This window comes from Carassius auratus, chromosome 50 (assembly GCF_003368295.1).
Source record: "Carassius auratus strain Wakin chromosome 50, ASM336829v1, whole genome shotgun sequence".
In the NCBI taxonomy this organism is placed as follows: domain Eukaryota; kingdom Metazoa; phylum Chordata; class Actinopteri; order Cypriniformes; family Cyprinidae; genus Carassius; species Carassius auratus.
The window spans coordinates 7,745,592-7,767,437 of record NC_039292.1 but is presented as its reverse complement, the minus strand read 5'-3'; the positions used below and the strand labels follow the sequence as shown (position 1 = coordinate 7,767,437).

The 21,846-nt window shown below is 36.8% G+C and overlaps 1 protein-coding gene across 1 annotated transcript in view; it reads right to left on the bottom strand.

Moving 5' to 3' along the window:
- Positions 1–626: 626 nt before the first annotated feature.
- Positions 627–21,846, bottom strand: part of LOC113066839 (leucine-rich repeat-containing protein 4C-like) — a 69,844-nt gene continuing 48,624 nt past the window's right edge. Inside the window, 2 exon segments of the mRNA XM_026238903.1 lie at positions 627–4,786; positions 4,788–5,582. Of these exon segments, the coding sequence (XP_026094688.1) occupies positions 3,584–4,786; positions 4,788–5,528 (1,944 nt within the window). The 5' untranslated portion in view covers positions 5,529–5,582 and the 3' untranslated portion in view covers positions 627–3,583.

Below are 21,846 nucleotides of genomic sequence, written 5' to 3'. Positions count from 1 at the left end.
GATTAAATACAAAAGTGATTTAATGCTACTTTATTTTAGTGATAAATGTTTGATAAATACTATAATAAAACACTGATAAAATAAATATGAGTAAAATATGTCTGTTTTTGATGTCGATCCAAACAGATATTCCTTCTCTGCTTTTAAATATCGCAATTATATTCATTAAAACAGTCAGGCATGACTAAAATGAGTAGAGCTTCATCTCTTAGGTATTTGTCTCTGAGCACAGCACTGGAAAACAGCACCGTGGTGCTCATCGACGAACACAATGAGGCAGTCAGTGAAATTTATTCATACTGCAACATGCACTACATCCAGCTGCTTTAGATCAGCAAGGAGGAAACATTTCATCTGTCTTTTCTCAATTCACCCATTTCTAATACTGTCTAAAACTAAAAACAACTGGTGGAGCCAGTCACACACTACATACGGCCTATCAATGAAAAACATCCATTCACTCACCGCATGATGTGGTTGTTTCGAAGCACTAAAACATTCACAAATATGTTTTTCCAAAGCTGAAATGTGGAATATAAAATACAAGACAGTGTTATTAATATTGACAGTTATCATTCTCATTTTGACACAATAAACCTTAGTGAAAGAAAACTAATGAGACGATAAAGAAAAGACAATGTTTATTTGTAACCTTATTTCGTGTATGAACTACAAACTCTGATATCTATAATCGATCTCCATCTTTTTTAAAGGTCATGAAATAATGTTTACATGAAAATCAACCCAGTTTTATTTTAAAGCATATCTCGCTCTCTCTCTCGGTCTTGTCTTTTTTTTTTTTTTTTTTTTCATTAGAACAGGTTGGCACATGTAAAATTAAAATTTAAAAAGTTTTTGTTTGTTTTTTTTTAGTTTTATTTTCAAAATTTATTTTTGTAGAAATCTACCACTAGAACAGCATTCCCTCTCAGAGACGAACAGAAAGTATTTACGTGAAACAGAGAGAAAAGCATCTCATTCACTCCTAAACTGAAACCCAAAACACAGATGCATGATGGGACTGAACAAACATACAGAAAAAATAAATAAAATCACAGTAAGTTGAAAAATAACAAAAACTATAATAAAAATTGATAATATTATAAAAAAAACGACACGGACCTTTTCCAAAAATAATGACAGTAAGAGAATGAATAAATTTCTTAAAATAAATAGAATGCAACTTAAAAAAAAAAAAAAACAATGACTTGGTTTACTTTTGTGCTAAACTCCATTTTTCGCTATATGTTGAGGTTGATATCAATTTCAGTTATAATGCAAAATAAATTCAGAAAGACAAGGAAATTAATTAAAATTCGAAAGAGCAGCATATTCAGATGAAGAACAGTCTTTTTTGCACACTTTTATAATTATCTTGATTAGAGAATGTACCAGATGGCCTTTGCTTCTAGTGGGCAGGAGGTACCCTCAAAAACTTTTTTGTAATGATCTGAAATAGCAAAGCTGACAAGCATAATTGCATCAGATCTTTAAAAAAATTAGAGTGCATCTGCTGTGTGATCAAAATATGATACGGAAAAGTTCACCAAATGCCACATGGTATCAGTCGGCATCTGTATTAAGACCAGAAATGCAAGAGAAAAATCTCCTTGACAGTCCCCTGTGTGATTTGCATGAATTATGAACGGCCAAAACAAAATGCAATGAATCTGAATAAAATGTCACAGGTTTATTGGTTTATTTCATATTACCTATAGACCTCTAGACTGCTTAATATTTAAAATGATGCACTTTAAATGAATCTACTTTGGCTCTTTCACCCAGACTCACTCTACTCATATATTTAAAGTGTCAAGCCAATGTCTGTCGTCTACCCCCTGCCCGCACCCCCCACCCTGTCCAAGGTCATTAGTTGCTATAGTGACCGTCTCCGTCCATTCTGATTTCATAAATTAATTCATAATATCAAGTCATTCCCCCTGCAGCCGAAGGCTACTGCGTGTGTAAAGCCAAAGATGGATGCATCATCCTCTGTCTGTAACGAAAATAAACTAAAGTGACTGAATATGATTTAAAAGTTTTATAAGAATTGCATAACTGCCTAAAAAGATTGACAGTGCAGAATGATGGAAGATAGAACATGAAAGAAATCCAGCAAAAAAAGAGAAATAGTGAGAGGGGAAAAACACAATCGGTTCACAATCTATAAAGACACACCTGTGGCATCTTTGGAAGCTTTAGATTTGAGCTGCACCGACTTTGCCCACTTATTTAGGGTTCAATGCCCAGCTTTTAGACCATTCCAGAATGAATTCAGTCAACTGTATCCATGGTGAGCGCCAAGACAAATGGATTGAAATGGAAATGGTGCTACGTAAGTACCAGCTCTATGCTTTTGACACATTTCCACTCTGTCAGCTTTCAAATAAATGACTACAATCTTCATCCCCCTGCCCTTATAGAATAGGATGGCATAGAATGAGTGTGCTGCATCTGCATTATGTGTGCTGCATCTGCATCTGCATCATGAGTATTGGGAAACTTTAGTACGGTATCAAGGATGAAATGCCACAGGAACACACAATGTTATGTTAAATGAGAATGAAAATGAAAATGCAGGAAAAGAAAGAAGAAAAAAACTGTTTTAAGAACAGTTTTGCAATGCCTCAACATGTATTTAAGAGCATGTGGGCCATCCCAAAATGCTAACTTTATCCATAAATCTTCTGGTCCAAGCAAATAAATTATTTGAAATTGCCCTGCATGCATCAAATAGTCAAGTGTTCTTGACATTTGGCCCGGTTTTAAATGGGGACATGTTTCCAGGGCTCCTTGTTCTAAATTTTAGGGTGGGGAAGCCAGGTATACATCTGCATCTAATTTGTAATCCCTGTTAAAAAAGTTCAGTTAAAGTACTCAAAACCACTCTAAAATCAGCCAACAGATGGACCTGACCAGGCTGGGAGGCCTACTATGACCAGAAAACTGGCCTGATATGATTTAAAATCCTCATTTTCAGCAATGATAACTAAATAATTTTATATTGCCTTATACCAGTAATTGAGGAGAGTCAAGAAATTAATTATTTTTGAATGAACATGGTCAATTTAAACAATTATTGCGTGGAAGTTTTCTAATATGACAATCTGTAACCTAAGATTTTAAAAGTATCACCGTTAAATGGGAATCTTGAGATTTCAGAAAGATTGAAAGTTTCATCTGAAAATGACTTGGGTCCTCACATACAGAGCAACAGATTTAAACAGAGTTCAAAAACATATTAGTAAACCAACAACCCTTAAAATAACATTAAAAAACATGGAGAAATAATAGCTGGAAAAAATAATAATTGCAGATTACATCTTTTCTTGATTAAACCACAATAGTTATTTTCCTTAAATAAATAACTTCTGTTATGTAAAGACACTTTTGAAACTGTTGCCGTACACTCAACTCCCAATGTCTTTTTCTACCTGTCCACATCCTTCTCATACGTCTTGCATGGGGCTACTGTGTCTTTGTTTTTGACAATCTTCAAAATCGATATGTCACTTACTGTTCCTTAAGAGTTTTAGAAGTTTTTTTTTTTTTTCTTTGTTTAATCCCCATTATGAAAAACAGTTCAGATCTGGGTTTCTTGTACATTGTCTTTTGAGCTAGCCCGAATTAGTAAAGGTTCGTGGGCAGAGCTGTGTATAGAATTGATGGTGGAGGCATGGCTGTATGCAGTCTTGTAGGCGTTGTAATGATTCAGGTGCTCATGCTCCAGTGGGGCAAGGGTGAGGTGGCCCTCCATTGTAGGTCCACCCGTTACACAATCTTCATCCACGTTGATAATCTCGATGGTTCGTGCCGGTGCATGGTGGTTCTGCTGGTGATGCTGTTTGCGCATTTTATAAAATATGATCAGCATGACAGCCGCCATCAGGGTGATTGCCACAAAGCAACCTATGATGATCTTTGTAGTCTTCATGACTTCATCCAAGGTGTTGAGTGAGCCATCAATCAGGGCTGTGACAGGGATTGTGTAGGTCTTGTCAGTAGCCTTGGTGGACAGTGGTGTCCGTGCTGTTGTGGTGGTGGTGGTGAAGGAAGGTGGTAAAGTGTCCCATATTCCAGAAGAAGGAGTAGGGCCACCCTTTGGTTGTACCGTAGGGTGGCCCTCATCATGTGCCGCTTCTGTGGTCTCCACAGTAACTGTAGTGAAGTAACTGAAGCTGCTGTTCTCTGTTGAGGACACGTTGAGTGTAGCCGAGGCTGTCGTGTTGCCTGCAGAATTGCTCACCATGCAAGTGTAGGTTCCCATGTCCTGCATTGTGACGTTGGTAAAGTTTAAAGTCCCATCATTGAGCACGGATATGCGTACCTTGTACGCCCCGTGCGTCATGATGGACCCATTGGGTGTGATCCAGCTGACTGAGGTCAAAGAATTTGCTCTACATTTGAGTTCTGCTGCCATGCCCTCAGTCACGTTCAGGTCTGCTGGTGGCTCCACGATCACCGGTGCATAACAATGGAAATAGTTCTGGTCGAGTTCGCCAATGTAGCGCCCTTTGTGGCTGGTAGGTGATGCACAGCGGGCACAGCAACTGGTATTGGCAGGTACCATTTCCTTTAGCCACCAACTGAGCCAGAGGATGTCACAGTTGCAGTTCCAGGGGTTGTGATGCAAGTGCACCCTCTCCAAGTGGTGTAGTGGTGTGAAGAGGTCATGGGGCAGAAGGGTAAGGTTATTGTGGGCCAAATTGAGCTCCACAAGGGACTGAAGATCATCAAAGGCATTTCTTTCAATCGTCTGGATCTGCGCATGCATCATCCACAGTTTTTTGTAAGTGGACGAGGCCTTTGAAAGACCCTGGCCTAACTATAGACAGCTGGTTTCCTGACATCTCCAACTCATCCAAACGAACAAGTGGAATGAGGTTGGGGATCTCCTTCAAGTTGCACATGCCCAGGTTCAGGTACCGCAGGTTGCTGAGGCCTTCAAAGGCACCTTCTGAGATATACGTGAGCCTTTTCAGCTCACCCAAGTCCAGCCTTCGCAGAGATGGTACGCGGTTGAAGGCATAAGAGGGTATACTCTCAATAGGGTTATTCCTCAACCAAAGTTCTTTAAGTTTGGACAGGTACTCGAAAGCCCCATTGGGGATTGTGGTTAGACGATTTTCGAAGAGTTCTAGAGTGTTGAGGTTGGCCAGCCCATTGAAAGCGCCGATTTCAATGTTGCGGATGTGGTTCTTGCTGAGCTGCAGGATCTCCAAGTGCCTTAGATGTTTGAAGCTGTCAACCTTGATCACCTGGATGAGGTTCTCCTGAAGGTTCAGGTACCTTGTGTTGGTGGAAATACCATCGGGTACATCTCGAAGGCCACGTCGCGTACAAATTACCTTGCTGAACTGGTTGCTACAAGAGCAGACAGAGGGGCATGTCTGCGCTCGCACCAGGCCAGCCACCACCAGAAGCTGCAGGGCCAGCGACAGCACAAACAATGGGTCGGACAGGGCCCGATTCCACCTAGGACCTCTCATCGTCTGCTGCATCAGGGAGGAGGTCATCTTGTTTATCATTCATAATTCGCTGAGAGGTTCTCCACTCTTTGAGAAGGGTTTTAATAGGCCAAACTGCACAAACAAAAAGAAAGAGAGAGAGAGAGAACCATGTAAGGTTTGGAGTAATACTGTAGACGATACTTTGACTAACACAAATCAATGCTGAAACGTATAGATACAATAGATAATACACACTAAAATGTCATATATATTAAATAGTACTGATTTTCTATTGCTTATTTGCAGATGCTCTTCAGTGCCTGATTCACTAAACAAATTATTCAAATTAGGTAATGCAACAAACACTGCAATAACAGCTGCACTGCAATCGATTTACATGGTGACCTTGGAAGAATTTTTCATATCCATTTATGTATTCATTTATTTATTTTTTGAGTGTGTTAGTCGTCTGTGTGTTCATGTCTTTGCAAGCACAGCAATCTCAATCTAAGTCACATAAAGCTGCACCTCAATACTGGGTTTGGTTTCTCGGTTTCTTCCTCTCCTCAGTCAGGGAGATAAGAACTGCCTTGTCTGTCTGTGTCGGTTTATTTATTCTTGCAGAGGAGGCATGAATAAAAGCACAGCTTCCCACCCACCGATTCTTCAATAAACCCCACATATCAAGTGCGTTCGGCTCTTAAAGGCATGTGTGTGACCAGATTGAGAAAGAAACCTGGGACAGGAAGAGTGTGGACAGACACGTTAGTTTTAGCTTTAGCAGGTCTAATATGAATTTACATATGCATTTATGCATATGACACACGTTTTTATTTAAGAAAATACATTTTACCTAAAACGCAATGTCTATGTAGATTCTTTCAGTTCTTCAATTTCCAAATAATTAGAGCAAGGTCCTTAGCATTTATAGCAGCATGCTAGTATAAAAACACTTCTTTTTTTTCTGAGAGTTTTAGCATGCTGCCAGTTTGTTTTATAAATTTGTATTGAGACCTTTTTGCACTCTGTCCTAACATTTTAAATACAAGAACGAGTCTTTTCTAAACCGCCCCCTACAGAAATCTAGTGTAGTAAACATGAATCAAAATCTCAATTATATAATGCTTCCTCAAGAACGACAAGTCATTTAGACAACTCACTGACAAATTGATTATGAAAATGTGCTGCAAATAAACAGTTCACTTTCTCCTTAGACACTCTGAGCACTAGAAACTTGCAGGATGTGTAGGTGAGATGTGGGCATTAAAACACCACGTTGAAAGCACTGCTAAACTGCTTGCACAACTTTTTCCTCTCTGGTTTGCCTCTCCTCTTCCTCTCGGCAGGGTGCCGGTCTTAATCTAATAGTGACTGCCTTAACAATCAATTCTTTTATAGCAAATCTACTTGAATTGCTGCCCTGAAGTCTTCTTGACTGCTGGTGAGAATCACACAGGAAACATATCAACCGTGTTATCACTAAATGTTTTGAAGGAGAACGAATCAAGGTAGTTAAACGATATGCCCATTTTTACTTCATTTAATTGAATTTCAAGCAGAGATAATTACAATATATATCTTGAGTGTAAATGATCAATTACAAGGAAAGATAAAGCTTTAACAAAAACGGACAATCCCTAATGGTTTCAAGTGAGGGGTCTGGTTTATCTTCTCTGATTTGATTTTACACTAATAAATTTGCATAACACAATCTAGGTTGCTCCAAGACGAGAGAGAGAAAAAGAGGGGAGCAAACAAAAAAGCACTCCACAGAAATCCTGCTGCCTCTCAAACAATGAGCCTGGCAAAATTGGATTTTGTGTGGGAAGGGAATTAGATGAAAAAATGATAAACAAAATATAAGATTATGAAATGAATAGATTTTTAAACTTCTCCCCAGTAAGAGATGATGAAGCAGGCGGTAAACGCTTCAGCAGGGAGGGAGCTAAAGAAGAGGATCAAGCGACGGAGGCCTTGAGATGCGTAAGGTGTAACGAGGTGAAATAATTTTTTCAGATAAGATGAAAGGGAATGCCATTGCTGCTGACAACAAAGTGGTTGTGTGCTTCCCAGTACAGTGCGAGCTCGAAACGCTTCTGTACTTTCTGTCACACGGCGAGGAGAGCAGGGTGAGGTGATTTATATAATAATAATATAAATAATAATTCATTACATTTATATACCGCTTTTCTAAGCACTCAAAGCGCTCTACATTGTGAGGGGGTATCTCCTCTTCCACCACCAGTTCGCAGCATCCACATGGATGATGTGACGGCAGCTATAGTGTGCCAGAACGTTAGGAGGCCATTATGGCCAGAGGCTAATAGTCAAATTTGGCCAGGATGCCGAGGTTGCACCTCTACTCTTTTTGAAAGACATCCTGGGATTTTTAATGACCACAGAGAGTCAGGACCTCAGTTTAACATCTCAGCCAAAGGACGGTGCTTTTTGACAGTATAGTGTCTACAGCATTAGGACCCACACAGACCACAGGGTGAACAACGGAACAGAAGATGAAATGGCAGGGAAAAGGAAGTAGTAGTAAACAGGAAGGGTGAGAAGTGAAGTGGAAGAAGAGAGAAAGAGGAAAGAAAAGGGAAGGGAGTCAGGAAGATAAGGTAGAAAGAAGATTAAGGAAAGAATGAGGGAAGGAGAAAGAAAACAGAATGGGAAGTGAAGAGGAGGAAGAGGAAGTAGAAGGGAAAAGAGCAAATTAAAGAGGAAAGAACTGAAAAGGAAGGAAAGGACAAGACCCAAGAGATAAAAAGGGAATAAGGAAGAAGAGAAGAAGATGGAGTATGAAGATGGAGATGGAGATGAACAAGAGGAAAGGAAGTAGGAGGGAAGAGGAAGGAAAAGAGAAAAGGAGGAAGCAAAGGAGTAGAAAGGAAGTGGGAGAAAATTAAAAGGGAAGAGAAGTAGAAGGGAAGAGGAAGAGGAAAAGAAAGCAAAATTAAAAGAAATTGGAGAGGAAGTCAAAAGGATGCAGAAAATAAGGCAGAAGAGAAGCAGAGTAAGGAAAGTAGGAAGGAAGAGGATAAAAGGATTATCAGTATTTTGCCAAAAAAAAAAAAAAAAAAAAAACTTGCTCAAAGTTAATTCTCCTGTTTTTTTTTCTTTGCTTCTTCAAGCTCCATGTTGCACTTAATCTACTGAATAGTAGGCTACAGCGTGCACAGCAGGTGTGATGCGTCAAAAAAAACTAAGATATAGGGGTATATACTATTTCGTATAATAAATCAATATCACACAAAGAGTGCAGTTTTTTCCTTCAAAAATCAGCATGATTACATACAGTAAAAAGCAAAAAAAAAAAAATAATTAAGTAACTTGTGTTTTAGACACCAGATTGCCGGTTTCGACAACAGAAATAATTCCAAACACAGCCACCACAGCACAGTTTTGTATCTCTGCAGGGTTCCTACAGGTTTCCTCAAGTAAAATTCAAGTCTTTTTAAGACCTTTTTAAGACCATTTATATAAAAAAAATTAATACCTATTTCACGTCCCCACCAGAAAAGAAAAACAAAATCATTGAACATGTTTTCATTTATTTTTCAAATGTGGAATCGGTTAAAGATAAGCCAAGCAGGTGTGAAAAATGAAAACATTTCAGTAGGCCACAAAACAGTTTGCCGAACAATGTTACGTTTTTTTTAACATTAGCTAGCTACTTATTCCATGCTGGGAATATGGGGAACTGAGAGACCCCTGAACAATAAACATTGAAAATGAGAACTCAACAACACATTAAATTAAGAAACAGAGTCAACTCCTTAGCTCTTCACTCAGGACAGCAATCTCTTTATCAATGACAGCCAGTTCCGTCAACTTCTCCTTTATCGTGACCGCAAGTAAATATTTAGCGATGTCGGAGTCAGGGAACATGCATTTGAAAAGCTCTGAGATACCCTCATTTCCATTGTAGGACTGGTGTTTAGCGATTGTGTTAAGAGTCCACAACACCTTGGCTTTCATTGTTGGCGAGGACCCAAAAGCTGTGTGCAGATCCAGAAATAACGAACTTGAGTGCGCAAAAGACGCGATATGTGAACGGCCCTTAACACTAGTTGGTTGAAACACGCAAGCGATGGAAGGAGTTTGTTTTTGTCCATTGCTTGGACAAAATTGCATTGTGCTTGGATGACTTGGCATTAGACTCTGTAATGCCTTCATTCCCCTTTGTACCTAGCTGAATCCTTTTTTTGCATAAGGTGCAAAAATCCTCAAAAACATTGCTGTCCAATGACGAAAATAGTTTTTATCCAGCCACGCTTCATTAAATTTAGATTTCCCCATAACCTCAGAATGAAATTGGTAACGTTATCTAGTTAACGTAAAAACAAACTTTAAAAATATAACGGCGTCAGTCAACCTTTTCCTGTGGAATGCTGAGATTTTCTTTGATTTTTCTCGCTTTTCCTTTGCTTGTTGCAGTCTATGGTTGTGGTGCTGTAGCACATGATCTCCATTTATTGAATGCATCACATGTTCGCAGTATTTTGTACTGTGACCCGTGGCTGCGTTGCGTTCTGAATTATTGATTCCGCCACTCTTTATTTATGCTACGTCATTTAATCAAAATAATCGTGGTTGACAAATGAAACTTTTGAGGAAAATTACAATACATAGAAGTTACATACAGCACAATTTTTAAGACCCAGGCATCAAAATTCAAGACTTTTTAAAGTCTTTTTAAGGTATTATTTCCAAATTAACAAATTCAATGCTTTTAAGGCTTTTTAATGCCCCAGCAGGAACCCTGTCTCTGAGCAATGAGGATGTTTCATTCCTGAAAGAGTTCAACTGTTTGAATGATTCAATCACAATGACTCACTTATTAACAGTGACTTGCTGACACCTACTGGCAGTTTTAATTTCACAGTATCTTTTTTTTTTCAAATTGGTATTCAACACTTTATGTCTTATATATCAAAACATTGTTTCTGCATTTGTCACTGCAAGTTAAATGCATTCATTTCCTGCATTAGCCAGTGTGTAAATGCATCTTAATGCCACTTCAGTTGAAGCCTCTGAGTTTCCTCTGCTTTGCAAAGATGAGTTTGACTTTTTTTCAGGCAGCGTTTTTACATGAAGGCAACTCATGAAAAGATTTCTGAGGCAGCGTAACGTTTCAATGATCTACAACAAAATAGAAAGAGTTTTGGTGATGACTAAACAAACATTTAATTACAGATTTCTCACTAGAATTAACATCAAGAGTGCAAAAGGTTAGTCAGAAAGATATTCTTAAGCACAAACTGACCACCAAACGCAACTTTCAGACGCCATCTTTTTTTTTTTTTTAGCTCAACCATCACGGAATGGAACGCACAGGATTGTGGGATATCAAAGGCAGCGAAGGATACATCTTCACATGCCTTCAAAATACGATCAGAAGAAGGTACCTCCAGAGACAGTAAGTAAAGCAGAATTGGAATTTGAATGTGCCTTGATGCCTTCCTGCCTTGGAATGTTGCCTCCGAAGTCAGCAATTTAGAGTTTTCAGATGCAGCTGCAGTTTTCAAATAAGCCTAAATGATTAGATTAGCTGTGTTTAATTAGGGTTATCTCTAAACTGTGCAGGGCTGTGGCCCTTCAGGAACTGAGTTTGACACTCTTGGCCTATCTTATTTTTGCCTCCCTCCAAATGTAACTTAGCAATTTTTACTCTGAGCTAATTTTAAACGAGCTAATTTTTACTTTAACGAGTTAATTTTTAGACTTTTACTTGTACTTAAATAAAATGTCATTAATGTAATGGTACTTTTACTTGAGAAGAATATTTATGTACTCTTTCCACCTCTGCATGCAGATGACACACATGCTACAGATGCCAGTGATGCTGACAGAAATGGATAATGAGTTGTGAGTAATGCTGTCATTTTACAAACATGGCATAACATAAACTGCTCTATTCAAAAACTTAAGCTATTGAGAAAAATAGATGTTTTCAACACCGTCAGAGACGGAGCGAGGCCCTGAGCCAGGTTTCATTTATCTGCAGGCCTGCAACAGCACAATTCATAGGTATGCTGGAAAGCATCAATAAACTATGATAGTTTAGCCACTGGTTTACAAGACTGGGGATTGCTATATATAAAAGAAAGCAGGATTGGAAGTTCTCAACAGTGTCATCCATCTACAGCCAAATGAACAGCTTATGGGCTGTAGAATCACCAAGTTACCTGCAACAGCTGTGGTAACCTTCAGATATTACGATATAACGTAATATACAAGCCAGAGTACTCTTCCTAATATTTAGTAACTTACATTTTTGTCACAACATCACTAGTTACTTTGTCTATATTTTGCTTCACCTGAGAAAAAACACTGCGGAACCAACCAAATTAATCACATTTTTTTTTTTCACAGTGCTTCAATGACTCACTCTTAGTGTCATTTGCTTCATCCTTCAATCAATGTTTTGAACAAATTGGATGAGTGAATGCATCAGTGACACACTCACAGCCATTTACTTCATTCATTCAGTCATTGACTGAGAATGATTCAATAACTTATAAAGTTGTCCCTTCATTTATTCCTAAATTAATCAGTGTTTTTGAATTAATAATGTGATTGAACGTTTCAGTGGCTCATTTATAAAGAGTCATTTGCTTCATTCCATCAATGTTTTGAACAAACTGGCTGAGAATGATTCAAAGACTCTTAATTTCTGAATGGATCAGAGTTATGATGCAATGACTCACCCAATAAGAGTCATTTACATGCTTTTTGAATGAATTAGTGTTTCGAACATAATTCGGGTGATAATTACTCATTCACAAAAGTCACTTGTTTCATTCCTGAATGAATCAGTGTTTTGGGTGAATTCGTTAATTTCTAAAGCCTTTTTACCACCTAATGGTGTAACAATGCAATTTCAATCACAGACCGATATCAGTGATTTTGAAACAAGGACCAGATTCCAGAACCGTGTTAATGTACACAATAAGCATTTTTTACAAGGTAGTTTATTTCCCATTCTTAGAAAGAAAGCTCTAAATAAGCATCCACCAAGTAAAGAGAGCTTCTCCCGAGGACTCTCAGTAATACTGTGAGTTTTGCAGAGAGAAAGATCTTGGTTCCACTTAAAAACAAAAACAAAAAAAAAACATGAAAAGGAAAAGTCATGCCATGTCAGTAAAAGGCAACTGTTTTATTTGTAGGGCACTACGAAACCGCAGCTCTTTCGAAAATCATGGTGGAAAGGCAGAAAAATGGGGGGAAGGGGTAACTGCATCCATCACTGTACATCATACTTGGGAATGATACAGAATAAAGTATGTTGGCTCTGTCAGACGGTTGCAACTGGAGGTTATGGCAAGGAAATGGGTTTTGGCAACGGCAAAAACAAAAGCAGGCTAGCACCACGCAAGTCCAGACCCCTGCGGCGGTGGCAGGTGGAGATGCACTGGCAGAGAGAGTGGTGGAAAGGCCCCCACAGAGAAAGACGAGGCAAGCACTGTCAGAAAAGCTCGCCTGATGAGTCTGCGACAGAGGAAATGGAAAGAGGTGTCTGGATGGACACAATGACAACAAGGAAATACGTGAAGGCTTTAAAGATAAGGGTGATATAAATACTGGAGCGGGACACAAGCAGGTCAGCTGCATTTTTTTACAGCATGGAAATGAAGGGGAGAACAGTGTGCAATTAAATGGTCGAGATGCCATTAAGCTGGATTCTCTCTCTTCAACATCATTCCCAAGCTGAGCATATCCAGTGCCACAGCGGGATAAAGTACAGCACAGGAAAGCAGATGGATTCTTCTAGGGCTAACGAATGAATATTCATTCAATAACAGCCATGTTTAAGCACAGGTGAATGATGTTAGATTAAGACCAACAGCAAAAAAAAAAAAAAAAGAATACAATTATTTTCAATAAATGTTTCTGGGGTGTCATAAATGAACGTACAAGCAATTTCTTTTTACAATTTAATATTTACAATAACAATTAATATAATTAAAATGTGATTTTCTTTAAAAATAATAAAAAAAAGCTTAACAAAATTTGATAGAGGGAACAGAACAGCTTGAAATTGAAAAATCATCAAGAGAAAAAGAAAGAAGGAAAGAAAAGCTTAGTAAGACTTTAAATGTTTTTAAAGAAGACTCTTATGATCATCAAGGTTGCATTTAGTTGACAAAAAAAAAAAAAAAAATATCAGTAAACTTGCAAATTGTTATTACAATAAAAATACTGGTTTCTATTTTAATATCCTTTAAAATATTATAAATTTCTGTGATGCAAAGCTGAATTTCCATCAGCCATTACTCCAGTATAAAGTGACACATGAACCGTATGAAATTATTCTATTATGCTGATTTATTATTAGAATTATCAATGTTGGCAACAGTTGTGCAGCCAATTTTTATTATTATTATTTTTTTTTTTTTAAACTGTGATACTTTTTACTTTGCTATCACTTCTTGTCGATTTAACACATAGTTGCTGAATAAAAGTTTTTTAAAAAAAAGAATGAATTGAATTGCAAACTTTTGAATTGTAGTGTATATTGTCTGAAAATATTTCCATTTTAAATAAATGCTAATTTGTAACTTTTTATTCATCAAATAATCCTGAAAAAAAAACTATCACAGTTTCCAAAAAGAAAAAAAAAAATATATATATTAAGCAGCACAATCATTCAGCACTGATGATAAATCCTAATATTAGACTGATTTCTGAAGGATCATGTGACACTGAAGACTGGAGGAATGATGCTGAAAATTCAGCTTTGGATTAACAGGGATAAATTAGATTTTAATGTATATTAAAATAGAAAAATGTTATTTTACATCATAATATTTGACAATATAACTTTTCCTGTATTTATGATCAAATAAATGCAGCCTCGATAAACAAAAGAAACTCCTGTAAAAAAAAAAAAAAAAAACAGGTAAAAAAAAAAAAAAAAAAAAAAAAAACTACAAAATTGTTCTGATCCAAATTTTTGACCGGTAGTGTATATAATATGAATAATAATATAATAAATAAATAAATTATATATATATATATATATATATATATATATATATATATATATATATATATATATATATATATATATATATATATATATATATATATATAATTAATTTTATATGGTTTAATTTATTTCATTTTCATTTCATTACAATTTCTGTATTTTTGTTCTTAGGAACAGAATAGCTTTGGGATTTTTGGAAACTCTTTTTGTGTCCCAAGTGAATACTCTGTAAGCAAAAATCTGCAAGTTGTAAGCAACATCACTTTATAAACTTTATAAAAATATATGTTGATGGTGCAAACACAACTAGACTTATCAATTAATGCCCCGTAAAACGTAATTATCAAAGAAGCAAATACATGCTCAAGTAGGGCATTTCTTCTATCAATAGCTTTGTTGGTTCTGGAACAACATCCTTACCAAGATTTTAATAAATTGTGCGCTTGGATTTGAGGCTATGTTGTTGCAGGACCAACACAAGATGCTGACCTAAGATCATGTCAAATTTGAGTAAATCATGTTACGAGATGACTGTTTAAAACTGCAGATTATGTAAACGAAACCGTCAACCTCTATTCCCACTGGCCTTGAAGACACACAACCTCACTAGATGTCTAACAACTTTTGCCTTCATGTTTCCAGCTCAAAACTTGCTAATTGAATTAAGTTCCTATTTTCCAATCGGCACGACTTAGACTGAAGCATCGTAATTCTGCAACAGAACAAGCACTTCAAAAGTAACAAGTGGCCATCTGGCATATTCTGTATTCCAGAACTCCTTTTAGAAACCACACTTTATGCAAATTAGTTATTTAGTCTAATAAGCATCTCTGCAATACATCACTTCCCTGAACACGCCCCCTTATTGCTAGCCCCTCCCCTTTCCCAGGTGCCAGATATCCTTCCCACTTTTTTTAAAAGTTTCAGCTCAATGTCTCCTTGGTGACCACTTTTTCAGCTGGCACTGATTTACTTCCTGTCCTTGGTTGCCATGCAAACTATTGCCGGAGGCGCCTTCACTACAGATGCATGATGGAGACAAACTGTGATCAGAATCATCTCAATAAATAGCAAAATACATCATGACATGAAACAGTGACTAGACATGAATCTAAAATATTTAATGTAGAATAAAAAGACATTGAGCTTAACACATTTCAGATCTATGAATAGAAACTCTTCACATATATTTCTTGCTAGACTCAGATGAAAATACACTTAGGATGGATTTGCATTTTCCTCTCCAAACTTACTCTATTCCTGACACCGAATGGAACGATTCACACCACTAAAGCCCCTTTCACACTGCCATTAAGGCAAATACACGGGTAAAGTTTTCTGGCAATTGTTCCCAGGTCGCTAGATTTTGCACTTTCACACTGCAAGTGATTACCAGGGATATGTGCGTGCTTTCACACACAACCCGTAAAGATCCCGTAACGACACGTGACATCAGGGTGTGAGTGTAAAGTACGAGTCGAAAACGTATACGTTATACTTTCACTGAAGCAAGCGAACGATCTTGGCGTCAGCACGAAAAGTGAGGAACTAACTGATCTCTGCTTCATTAGAGTTTGCACAGATTTTTTCGTCACGAACGTTGATCTTTCTTCAAAACAGCTGTTAAAAGAGTCGTGCAATAACGCGCGTCATCACTTCAACACGGCATTAGATCTGGCTTTTGTTCACACACCGCTCGTCCCGGGTTGAATCTGGCAATGTTACTAGGTCCCCGACCCCGTTCAATGCCGGAATCAATCCCGGGAAATGGTTGCTTTCACACAGAAGGTGACCCGGCAATGTCCCGGCAATATGCCGGGTCCGACGTGCAGTGTGAAAGGGGCTTAAGAGTTTTGCATTGTTAATGTCTTCACAATAAGACACACTGAATGCGTCTCTTCATTGGGCTTTATTAAAATGTCAATAAGAGTACCAATCTTCTCTCTGCCAATCCAACAAACAGACAAAACTCATTGTCTGCTGTGAGACTCCGAGTAAACAACAACTGTTGTGATTGGCTGACATCTTTGCATTTGAAATGCGTATTACATGTGGAACCCCTATCAAATATATATATTTTACTATTACAGCTGTCGAGATTAACGAATCGTGGAAGTGTTGATTATATAATAATTTTTTCGATCTTTTCCCATCACATGAAAGGCTGCAGTGATGAGCATTGAGTAGACAGAGTCTGTTAATCGCGTGAATGCATTGATCTCGTCATTATTGCAACACGTTTTCTCTAACAAAATGCTTTCACCACAACTAACAGCAAAATCATGAATACACCACATGAATAAAGTAAGAGCTCTGTTGTGCAGCATAACAGCGTCATTCATTGTAACGGCAGTTTGGGCAAGTGTGCAGATATACTTGCGATGTGTAACAGCTCCGAAAAAAAGAGAGCGTTCTTTGATCGCTCTCTGTAGTTAAATCACAATTTAAATAACAGATTTGTTTCATGCTACTAAGAGAAACAACGTGAAGTTGATCGTTTAGTCACTGGCTTGATTCACTGATGCATAAACAGTATTAAACGATTTAGAAAGAAAGTCTGTGTGAACTTGAATGATTAGCTACCCATCAGAAATCACGGATCACAGATCAGGCATTAATGAACACTGTTACTCACTGTTTGTGCCGGTGCTGTCGAATCCATATCATAAAAGTCTGTTTGTAACGCCTGTGCTGACATTGCAACTGAATTATATGTAAATATTTGGGCGGGCAAAGCAGAGAAAGGTAACATTTCTCCTTATAACGTCACAACGAGGAGATTCAAGATCAGCCCGTTTGAGCTTCCATTTTCTCTAAGGCAGAGAAAGAGAGGAAAATCTCAATTTACACCGATTAAAAATTCTAGAAACTTGGGGACCATATACAGGCCAGGGGAACTCATTATAATGTTAAAAAACCCCAGAAAGTGAAATTTTCATGTCATAGGACCTTTAAATAAACAGATTCACCACAAATGCCACATGGCCTTTGTTGTTAGCGGAAGAGGGATTTTTTAAGAGACATTAATGTCAGCATTTTGCGCTGCTGAAATGGCTGAGGGATATTTTGGGGATGAATTTCTGTGCTTGTTGGAGCAATAAAGTAGAAGAGAAAGAAAGAGTGTTAAAGAGAACCGGCGCACACACAGCGGGATTGTATGATGTAAGCTGTTCTTATGTAAAAATGCTCCCTAAAAGTTAATTCATGTAAATTGGATAGTAGAGAGCGGCACGTCGTTCATCCATTTGCAGGAATTATCGTGATTATACAAATGGCAGGTCTGTGGGGAGACATTGCTCTGGGACTAAGTATGATATGATTATGCTTTCAAAGAATATTATTATTATTAATAATATTTTATATATAATATATAAAACCCACTGGATGAAGTTGTTTAATAAATAAAGCTTAAAACAGATAATTAAAAAAAACATTGAAAATGGGGTGAAAAATATGTAAAATAATTATCAATTAATTATTAATCACACACACACATATATATATATATATATATATATATATATATATATATATATATATATATATATAGCCAAAGGATATCAATTCAAGATATATTTACACCAAATATATAACTCATTTTAAGGTTTTCCCAACTGAAGTATATTTGAATTGCTTTAAAATTAAGTTCACATATTTTAATTAGAATATAAATTATTCATGTTACTTAGGGTGACCATAAGTCCTCTATTTATGACCTTAAAATGCATCTGGCCAAAAATGTCTGCAATTTAAAAATTTACATTTATTATTTATTTATAATTTAAATAGAATAAAAATAAATATAAACGTGGCACGTTTAAATTACAGCGATTCTTAAGTTTACAGTTTATTCATGTTACTTATTAATTACAAAAATAATTAAGAATTATAATTTGGAATAATATATATAATATTTATATAAATAATCTTTTTTTTTTTGCATATGAACAAATCCGATTCTATACACAGAAAAAAGAAAATTGAATAAACAGCACTGACTAACTCCAGCATTGTTTCCAATTGACTACAACATTATTAAAGTGCTGTATTCTTCAAAAGGTCACATGTTTACATGATACGGTGTAAATCAATCCTGACCCTTTGACCTGCTTATGAACAGCAAGCTGTGAGTAGATGTGTGCATTTAACCATGAGTGGCTGACCAATGCATCCGCAGGCCATCACATTCACAAAATAGTCCAGTCTAAATTATTTCCATGGACTGCTCGGAAGATGGAGAGGGGCATGGGTGGGGGTGCGAGGCCAGGCCTAAGGCAACTCATTCTCCAGACAAATGAGCCGTGCAAATTCTGACTCGCCTCTTCAGACTGCGCTGTTGCACCCCGAACACGTTTTGGACCAGTGGTCCTTCAACTGCAAGCTCGCACATACTTATATATCCAAACAGAGGCTTGGCTAGTGGAGTTGCATATGACACAATATCGTTATTTCACATTTTGATTCAATTGTCTAAGGTTAAGTAACCATTTTAAACAATAAGTCATGAAGAGATGCTTAAACATGTAGATGAAAAAACCCCATTTCACTTTCATAAGGTGTCATATTTCTAATTGAAACGAATACAAGAGTTGATTCACTTGATTAATTTTAATTATTTAAAAGATTTTATGTGGTTCATGTTTGAAGCAAGGTAAAACAGAACTTGGGATAAATATTAAAAATAAAACTATGACATACTGCCTGAAAACAAAAATTTCTTAAGTTTGTCCAACATTTTGAATATTATATGTTTATGTTAGGCTACTCAGTCAGGCGTTCGCTCACTCAGTATGCGCTGAAGGCTCGTTGCAAAATGGCCAATGCGTTTAACAGACCAGAAATAGAAAATCCTCCAATAATCAACATTGGGTTCACTTTGGATACACTGTAAGCTATCCATATAAAAGTTACATCTTTGTATTTGCTCATAACTACTACAACAATATAACATTTTCATTTTTTTTTTTAATAAGGAGCTGTTTTTGTTTTATACAGTATGCTGCTAACAAAACCACATAGAAGATGGATAAAGAATAGCTCCATCAGTTAAATGTAAAAAAAAAAAAAAAAAAAAAAAAAAAAAAAAACCTTTTTAGTTTTAATAAATAAAACATTTTTTAAAAATAAAGGAAATTTATCTGCCAATTTTTTCTTTTTGCTGTATCTAAAACGTACCGAACTGTACCGAACCGAACCGTGACACCAGTGTATCATATTGAACCGAACCGTGAATTTTGTGAATATATATATATATTAGGGCTGTCAAATGATAAAAATTTTAATCAAATTAATCAGAATTTTCAGTGGATTAATCAGGATTAATCACTATTTGCAATTACACCTGAATCCTAACCATTTTTTTTTTCTGAAATGCATACCAAAAGATAAATAACAGGGCACAGATACATAATTTTCATGTATTGATTCATCAATATGTGGTTGTTATTTTTTTCTGAATTTCAAAAGTTTAACATTTACTTAGATCAAATTTACCTAAGCACTATATCAAACCATGCCATTTAACTACAGATAGTGTAAGAGTTTTGGGTGAACCAGTGGTTAAATATAGCCACATATCTATGAAATTATGCATAGAGAAAGTCGAAAGAATGAACTCAGAAACAAACATGCGCCACCATCACATAAGCAGCACTCTGGGCACTCTTGTTTTTGGGAGGTGTTCATTTGCTCTGCCACAATACTTTAGGATCTATATTTTCACGTTCTGAAGGCTTCAAGTGCCAGTAAAGCCAATTAAAAATGAATATGCTTTTCCAAACAGCTGTAATTTTCGCTGCATTGCATGTAGGCGTTCTGCGCATGCGCAGTGTGAAACACAGGACGCTATAACATGAAGAAGCACCAGCGTATCAACTACCAAAGTCGTCTCTGTTTATCGAGCTTGGCATGAATGTATTTGAGAGTAACTGGGGTAAAACCTTAAGCTTCTTTTGTGTTTTTGTCGCGGCGCTCGCCGCTGTTTTTTACTATCTTGAGAATTCAGAGATCGACGAGACTTTCCTGACCTGAATAATTTGTCACACTGCGCAATGCGCATGCGTGAAATGCGTTAAAAAAATTTACATAATTAACAACAAACAACTAATTAACACGCTATTTTTGACAGCCCTAAAATATATATATATATATATATATATATATATATATATATATATATATATATATATATATAATTAAACTATTAATTATTAACATTAAATATTTAAATGTATTAATAATATATCTGTGGTGAGTTGAAAATACATATTTTTTTAAGTTTCTTACAACAGTAGCCTAAAATATTTAAATTATTAATACTTCATACACACACCCACACACACACACATATATATATATATATATATATATATATATATATATATATATATATCCCACTTTGACATCCCTCTCTCTCTATTTCTAAAACAATTACACATTCGGATCCACATATCCCATGAAAACTTGACTAGAAATCGTTAACGCAGATAATCTCCTCACAAATACATACAGACATGATGTTATCTCCTACATTGCTGCCACCTGCTTTGATGTATATCTGTAATTAGGCAGAACTGTGTCTGACACACAGATGCCGTATCGATCGGATCGGGAACGGACGCCGCTGATCTACAGAGCATTATTCGTGCTACTGTACGTATACTTCTTTGCAAGAAATCACATGATGTGCCATCTGTGTGCATGTAACTACGCTTGATTTCTCCAGCCTTGGGTGGTAGGTTGTCTTATTGAGGAAGTATTGATGTATGATGAAGTTTAACCTCTGGTGAAGGCATCTGTGCGTTCGCGACCGATGTTCCTTTCACAGCTGCGTCTGTTCGGCATCAAGGATGGCGGCCGACTGCCAACACATGGCTCGGAGGTACAGGCCACGTCTGGTGGCACATCGTGAGGCACAGCTGTACACCGTCAGAGCTCATCAGGAAGAAAGTTGCCTGGGCAGCACTTAAGGAAATCCACGAAAAAAAAAAAGCTATTGGTTCCTGTCTTCATTTCGAAGATGCCTACAACAAAGCTATATCACCCAAGGTTCTACGTCATCCTGACAACCTGTTCGCACCCTTCAATAATAATAATGGCCTCCCCGGAGTGTCTCTGCTAATGATACCACATTTGTCTTTGTTCCCTGTCATGTTACAAGGTTGTCAAGTGAATGTAGAAGGAGGAATATCTCTTTCAGGATCATAAAGTCAAACGGCAATTCTGAGCCTCTTCAGTCAGTTCATATATATTATTTCTCAACAATTTTATCTTAGATTTTTTTTTGTGCATGTTAAACAAAACTGATGTCCCAATAATGATATCACAAATTACAAATATTTTTTTTAATTTATTTACAATAACTACGTTTACTGAGTGATACTAGCCCACCACTTATTATTATTA